The sequence below is a fragment of the Molossus molossus genome, unplaced genomic scaffold, assembly GCF_014108415.1.
Source record: "Molossus molossus isolate mMolMol1 unplaced genomic scaffold, mMolMol1.p scaffold_m16_p_11, whole genome shotgun sequence".
In the NCBI taxonomy this organism is placed as follows: domain Eukaryota; kingdom Metazoa; phylum Chordata; class Mammalia; order Chiroptera; family Molossidae; genus Molossus; species Molossus molossus.
Genome location: NW_023425346.1, coordinates 94515478 through 94523108, shown reverse-complemented (window position 1 = coordinate 94523108; position 7631 = coordinate 94515478). Strand labels below are relative to the sequence as shown.

Below are 7631 nucleotides of genomic sequence, written 5' to 3'. Positions count from 1 at the left end.
TGGATAAATAATGGAATGGGTTGCGGCACAAAAACCGTATGTAATATATCAGTATTGCTGAATGCTTAGTATCCAGCAGACACTGTACTGTGTACTCTGTCTGCCACATCTGATTTAAACCTCACGACTCTCTCGGGTAGGGACTATTATTCTTGTCACTAATAGAGGAAGTGAGACTAAAGGTCAAACTAGTTGTTCACCTACTAAGTGGAAGAATCACTTTCTGTTTTTTGAAAATAGGTTGGTCTGTTTCCAGGGCCTGAGCAAATAACTGCCGTACTACAGTCTCTCCGATGATGTCACAAGGAAGAAAAGGAATATTATTGAAACCGAGGAACAAGTCAAGGAACAGTGGGCAGAACAATGCACAGGACTGGCTTGTCATAGTTCTGTTTGGGGTTAGTTATCCATTCAATCAACACGTATTTACTAATCACATACTATGTGCTTGGCATTGGGTATATATGAGTAATAGAATATACTTAAATTTTCAATGGAGTAATTCAACCAAAATGTATCAAGCACCTCTGCTGTGGCAAGTCTGAGGAGGACATAGCAATAGGAAATCAACTCTGTTCTGCTTGAAGATCTGACATGCCACTAACCAAGTGTGGTTCCTCTTTCTACTGCTCACCCCTACGAACAGAAGGTGACAGTTCAGATTGCCTCACAGATTACAAAAACTAGCTCTGGGACATAATGTAAAATCACTTCCCAGTTGTCATTTATTTCCTGTGTATTTTACCATAGCTAACTTCTACTAGCAAAAAGATAATGTTTTTCTATTACATGAGATTTTACTGTAACTTACATTAAACCATTCCTGTCATTAAGTGAAAAAGGAAATAGCATTCTTTTGAGATTGCGAGTTCTTAAAGTAGACAGTATAGGACAAAGGTCAGTGTTCTGATTTTCATAAGGTGCATTTATCGTAAAGGTAAATATTTCTCTCTCTCTCTCTCTCTCTCTCTCTCTCTCTCTCTCACACACACACACACACACACACAGAACCCAAACATCATGGTTACCCTAATTCATTAAGAGAGACCAGCTCTGGTAAAAGTCACATAGAAAGTCATCACTATGGTAGTTTCAAAGGAGCATCTACCAAGAAGTTCTGTTTTCAAGGCTCTTTTGAACTAAATTCAAGGAATTTGCTCTGGCTCCACTGCTTTCTTATTGTCTTCTCGATGAACTGTTTTATCAGTCTGACGGGGCTCAGGGATGCTTGCTCTGGGCGAAGCTGCAGGAGTTTTGCCTGAGATAGTGAGCCTTTATAACCACCGTGATTACAGTCCAAGGCTTCCTTTCCCGCATATCTTCTTGTTGCTATTGGCACATGCAAGGTCTTGGACTCTGCATACCATTCCTGCCTTCCTGCCTTTCACATTCTCCATACCAGTTCAGTCGTTGCTTTTCTGTTAGCTCATATTAGTATATGACGGTGTTTTCTACAAAATAGGTGCTCTTTAAGTTATAACACTATGAGCAATTACTCTTAGAAATTATTATGGCAATTACTCATAGTTATTAAATGTCCTTTCTCTTCTCATGACCTTCACCACCGCCTTTGTTTGCACTTGGCCTGGGAACCTAATCAAGGGAGGAATGAGGAAAAGAAGAATGGGAAGGCATGTTCCTGCCAACCTGGATCCCAGGCAGGCTCCTGAAAGAGGCCGTCAGCAACTCAGACAGCAGTGTTCTTGGAGGTGTGGTGAAGCAGCCTCCATCACTTCCCTCGAGTTTCCAAGAAGGTCCAACCCAGTGAATGAGCTTGCACTCATGTCAGCATTGTCCTAGGAGCATATGGCTTCTTGGTATATGACCTATTGAATCCTCTGGTCTATTTTTTTTTTTTTTCCCCCACACATGCCATTTCCCCAGTCCTGGCTGCTATCATTTCTCCCCTGGATTATTTCAACCTAACTGGTCTGTGCCTGGAGTTTCACCCTCCATAGTACCGTTTCCACAATGAACCCAACGTCATCTTTCTAAAACACCAGGTTGATCTTGTCATTTCTCTGCTTAAAGTCTTTGATTTTCTTCCCATTGCTTTTAAAATAAAGTCCAAATTCTGTAATGTAGTTTTGGACCCTGCTCACCTTTGGACACCTACTTACCTCTTGAGTCTCAGTTGTAACCCTCCAACTCGCACACTCTAAGCCTTACACTATCTGAACCTCATTCAGTAGAACAGCATTTTAGGAAGAGGAGGGGACACCTGGGTCTTAAGGACAACCAGGGAATTAAATGCTTCTAGGTCTTTTCTCTTGGGGTCAGTATCATTTCATCTCACGGCAGATCTTTTCTTCCTGGGCTGGGAAACACGGCTGCCAGTCGCTCCAGACCTGCACCTGACAGCTTCCATCATTTCATAAAATTGACCTCAAGTTCCCTGCAGCCCCAAATGCAAAATCCAGCTTGGGTCAGGTGTATACCTCTGGACCAATTTACTTGCATGAGTTACAGGGTCCCCTTGCTCTAATAAGGTGACTGAAAGGTTTGTCCTGTTCTGAGAGGAAAAGAGCATGCTGGGCAGATGATCCTAAGGTTCCTCAATAATAACCGGTTAGAAGAGAGAAATGATGCCAACCTGTTGAACATTTAGGTGCAGATGTTGGTAAGAAATATGCACAAGTGAGTCTCTCTGCAGCACCATGGCGGTGGGCAAGAACAAGTGCCTTACGAAAGGCAGCGAAAAGGGAGCCAAGAAGAAAGTGGTTGATCCATTTTCTAAGAAAGATTGGTATGATGTGAAAGCACCAGCTATGTTCAATATAAGAAATATTGGAAAAACACTGGTCACGAGAACTCAAGGAACCAAAATCGCATCCGATGGACTCAAGGGTCGTGTTTTTGAAGTGAGCCTAGTTGATCTGCAGAATGATGAAGCTGCATTTAGAAAATTCAAGCTAATTACTGAAGATGTTCAGGGTAAAAACTGCCTGACTAATTTCCATGGCATGAATTTTACCCGTGACAAGATGTGCTCCATGGTCAAAAAATGGCAGACGATGATCAAAGCTCATGTTGATGTCAAGACTACCGATGGTTATTTGCTTCGTCCATTCTGTGTTGGTTTTACTAAAAAACACAACAATCAGATTCGAAAGACCTCTTATGCTCAGCAGCAACAGGTCCGCCAAATCCAGAAGAAGATGATGGAAATCATGACCCGAGAGGTGCAGACAAATGACTTGAAAGAAGTGCTCAATAAATTGATTCCAGATAGCATTGGAAAAGACATAGAAAAGGCTTGCCAATCTATTTATTCACTCCATGATGTCTTTGTTAGAAAAGTCAGAATGCTGAAGAAGCCCAAGTTTGAATTGGGAAAACTCATGGAGCTTCATGGTGAAGGTAGCAGTTCTGGAAAAGCTACTGGGGATGAGACAGGTGCTAAAGTGGAGTGAGCTGATGGATGTGGGCCCCCAGTCCAAGAATCTGTTTAAAATTCATACATTTAATGGTGACAAAGAATAAAAAATCCTATTTGTGATATTAAAAAAATATATGCACAAGTGAGATATAGGGTGGAGATTAGAATGGGAGCCATCTGTGCTGAGGTGGTAATGGGAGCTGAGACCTTTTGGGGGGAAGATCACCAAAGACATAACACTGGAGGGCATGCTACACTGAAGTAGGGAAAGGGTCGTGTAGGATGTAGAAGAGGCTGTGAGAGAATTAATAGTTACCAAGTCTTCACAATGTGTCAAACCCCAACATGAACTGCTTCTCTTAAAATCTGCACAACCATCCAATATTATATCTATGAGGTATGTCCTATTATTATCTTCATTTTATAGGGAACCAAGGTTTATCAGTATATGATAATTGGTCCAAGGTCTCAGTTAGTAAGCAGTAGATACAGGATTTTAATCTATGACTAATTTAAAGAACTCTTAACATTACATTGTGTTACCTTTCACTGATAGTAGACAAATCCAGAGAGCTAAATAGAAGAGTCTGGAATCAGGAAAACTAAGAAAGGACAATTTCAAGAATAAGGGATCAATCATATAAATTGTCTAATAAATTCATTTTAAAATATAATTTTAAATGACCATGAGTTTGACAATTAGAAAGTCAGTACTGATTAGCCCGATTCTTGATGAGTCCAGCAGACCTTCTTGGTTCCAGATAGATCTATCAGTAGAAAGCCAAGAAAGTAAATGGACTTTGGTCATGCCCTAAGAGTTTCAGGCTAATCTACAAAGGAATTAGAAGAAAGGCATATCAGATGTTAGCCAGAAAAGAATTAGTTTGGAATACACAGAAATGAAAACAAGACTAGTTATAGTAAATGTGTTATTGATTACCTGAGTTTACAGCCCTGCCCGGAGACAGCCTACCAAGTTTTACTAATATTAATACCAGAGAGAATTCATAGTCTTGGATCACCTGGATTGTTACCTTGAATATAAATCTAATATTCAAAGGGCACTTTGCAGGTTCCAAGTCGTTTCCACCTACTTTACCCTCATAGCCATCTGATAAGGTCCTGTTTCATTTTTTTTCTGAGGGAAGAAAGGAGAAAGAGAGAGAGAGAGAAAAACATTAATTTGTTGTTCCCCTTATTTATGCATTCATTGGTTGCTTCTTGTATGTGTCCTGACTGGAGATGGAACTCAAAACTTTTGATTATTGGGCCCTGGCCAGTTTGGCTCAGCGGTTAGAGCATTGGCCTGCGGTCCGGAGAGACCCGGGTTCGGTTCCCGCTAAGGGCACGTACTTCGGTTGCAGTTTGTCCCCGGCCCTGGTTGGTCGTGTGGGTGGCAGCCACTCGATGTGTCCCTTCACATCGATGTTTCTCTCTCTCTCTCCCTCCCACTCTATCTGTACAAAAAATGGAAAAATATCCTCGGGTGAGGATAAAAAAAAACAAAAAAAAACAACAAAAAAACCAACAACTTTTGATTATTGGGACGGTGACTGATCAATTGAGCTACCTAGCCACAGCTGGCCCTGCTTCATTTTATAGATGAGGAAACTGGGGCTGGAAGTAGATGGTTTGTTTCCGAGAGGGAAACACTACACGTAACACCAGTGAACCATTTTAAACTGCCTCCTGCTCCAATGTGCATGTCATCAGACACAGTACTGCATTTTTAGGACCTGAAATATGTAGGAAGGATTTCAACATCTCTTTCCCAATTACTGCCCAACACACAAGCATTATAGGAAAGTGGCACAATCATTTCAAAAACTTTTTCCATGTTACATGTTTTACAGGCAAAACTGATCATAATTGCATGGATCTACCTGGGCTCGTATCGCATGTGGATGAAAGGGTTGGATGGTCTACCAACGTCTGATTAGGCAAGGAGAACTGAACATGAATGAGTTTTTCTTCTCAAAGCCACTATTAACACTTTGATGTATACAACATACCAGCTGCTTTATTTTTGCTCACACTCACATACATTAAAAAAAAAAATCAATCATTTTAAGTACATTATCCAGTATCTTGTTTTCACACAATACATTGTGGGCTTTTTTTTTATCCATGTTAAAAAATGTAGTTCTCGCCCTGGCCGGTTTGGCTCAGCGGTTAGAGCGTCAGCCTGCCGTCCTGAGAGACCGGGGTTCGGTTCCCGCTAAGGGCATGTACCTCGGTTGCAGTTTGTCCCCGGCCCTGGTTGGTCGTGCGGGTGGCAGCCACTCGATGTGTCCCTTCACGTCGATGTTTCTCTCTCTCTCTCTTCCTCTCTCCCCCTCCCACTCTACCTGAACAAAAAATGGAAAAATGTCCTCAGGTGAGGATAAAAAAAAATTTTTTAAAAAAATGTAGTTCTCAAGTATCATTTTTAATATTTGCACAGTATTCAATTATATGGAGATACCAGACTTTATTTAATCAAGTTCCATATCACTGGACATTTAGGTTGTTTCCACATTTTCTTTTTTTTAATCCTCACCGGAGGACATTTTTTCCATTTTTTGTTCAGGTAGAGTGGGAGGGAGAGAGAAGAACAGAGAAAGAGAGAGAAACATCGACGTGAAAGGGACACATCGAGTGGCTGCACCCGCACAACCGACCAGGGCCGGGGACAAACTGCAACCGAGGTACATGCCCTTAGCGGGAACCGAACCCGGGTCTCTCTGGACCGCAGGCTGACGCTCTAACCGCTGAGCCAAACCGGCCAGGGCTGTTTCCACATTTTCTATATTACAAACAAAAAATACTTGCTTATTTCATTAGAATAAGTCCAAGAATGGGCTTTCAGGATCAAAGAGAATACATATTTTAAAAATATGAAACAAGTTTTCAATTACAGTTGATGTTCAATATTATATTAACTTCAGGTATATAAGCATAGTGGTTAGACATTTATATAACTTATGAAGTGATTCTCATACTAAGTCCAGTGCCCATCTGACACCATACATATTGACAATATTATTGGCTATATTCCCTATGCTGTACTTTACATTCCCGTGACTATTTTGTAACCGCCAATTTGTACTTCTTAATCCCTTTCACCTTTTTCACCCAGCCCCCCAGCCATCTGGCAACTATCAGTTTGTTCAAAGGAATTTGATTCATATCGCCAAACTGCTATTTATATTCATGGAAGGTGTGTCTAGAAGTGCCAGCTCCCTAACCCTTTGCCAACACAAAGTAACAGCATGTATTTCTTTCGTTTCTGCCAGTGTCCCCAGAGAAAACAGCCCTGCTCTCATTGTTGGTTTAATTTACATTTCTCCTCCTCTCGTTTTGTTTTCTGATTGTTTAATGAATTGTTTGTGTATATACTTTGCCCAGTTTTTTTCTATTTAAGTATCTATTTTTAAAAAGGAAAGATAATATACTAAATATTCCTATCATTAAAAGAAAACTTCAAATACTTATTGAGGGTCTGCTCTGTACCAATCACTGTTTGAAGTTCTTGGCATATATAAATGAACAAAACACAAAAATTTCTGCTTTGTGGAAATTATGTTTCAGCGGAGAGAGACATTTACATCTATAACCATAATAAATGGTATAGTCAGGGATAGGTCTTTCTGAGAAGACTTGGAGCTGAGGGAGCTAGCCTTGCAAGGGTCTAGGGGCAAGAACATTGTAACAGAGGAAACTGCTGGTTCAAAGACTCTTAGGTGGGCTACTATCTGGCATGTTCAAAAACTTGTGTGCACAACAACACAATATTTATGGGACACCGCGAAAGCAATCCTGAGAGGGAAGTTCATAGCACTACAGGCCTACCTCAAGAAACAAAAAAACTCCTTAATTGACTTTCTAACCCTACAACTTAAAGAACTAGAACGTAAACAAAAAGAAAAACCCAGAGCAAATAGAAAGGTCAGACCAGAAATAAATGACATAGAAACTAAAAAAACAATTCAAAAGATCAATGAAACAAAGAGCTGGTTCTTTGAAAAGATAAACAAGATTGATGGACCCTTAGCCAGACTCACAAAGAAACAAAAGAGAGGACTCAAATAAACAAAATCAGAAACGAAAGAGGAGCAGTAACAACTGACAACACAGAAATACAAAGGATCATCAAAACATACTATGAACAATTATATACCAACAAATCGAACAATCTAGGAGAAATGGACAATATTTCTAGAAACACACAGTCTCCCAAAACTGAAGCAGGAAGAGATAGAAAACTTTAACA

At 40.4% G+C, this 7631-nt stretch overlaps 1 protein-coding gene across 1 annotated transcript; it reads left to right on the top strand.

The window, feature by feature from the left end:
• Nucleotides 1–2657: 2657 nt before the first annotated feature.
• LOC118625686 (40S ribosomal protein S3a-like) lies at nt 2658–3413 on the top strand. The gene has a single exon (XM_036254766.1). The coding sequence runs from the start codon at nt 2658–2660 to the stop codon at nt 3411–3413; it is 756 nt and encodes a 251-aa protein (XP_036110659.1).
• The last annotated feature ends 4218 nt before the right edge of the window (nt 3414–7631 follow it).

Excerpts from the sequence above, each read along its gene's own strand:
- LOC118625686 (XM_036254766.1), top strand. The coding sequence starts at position 2,658 with ATGGCGGTGGGCAAGAACAAGTGCCTTACGAAAGGCAGCGAAAAGGGA.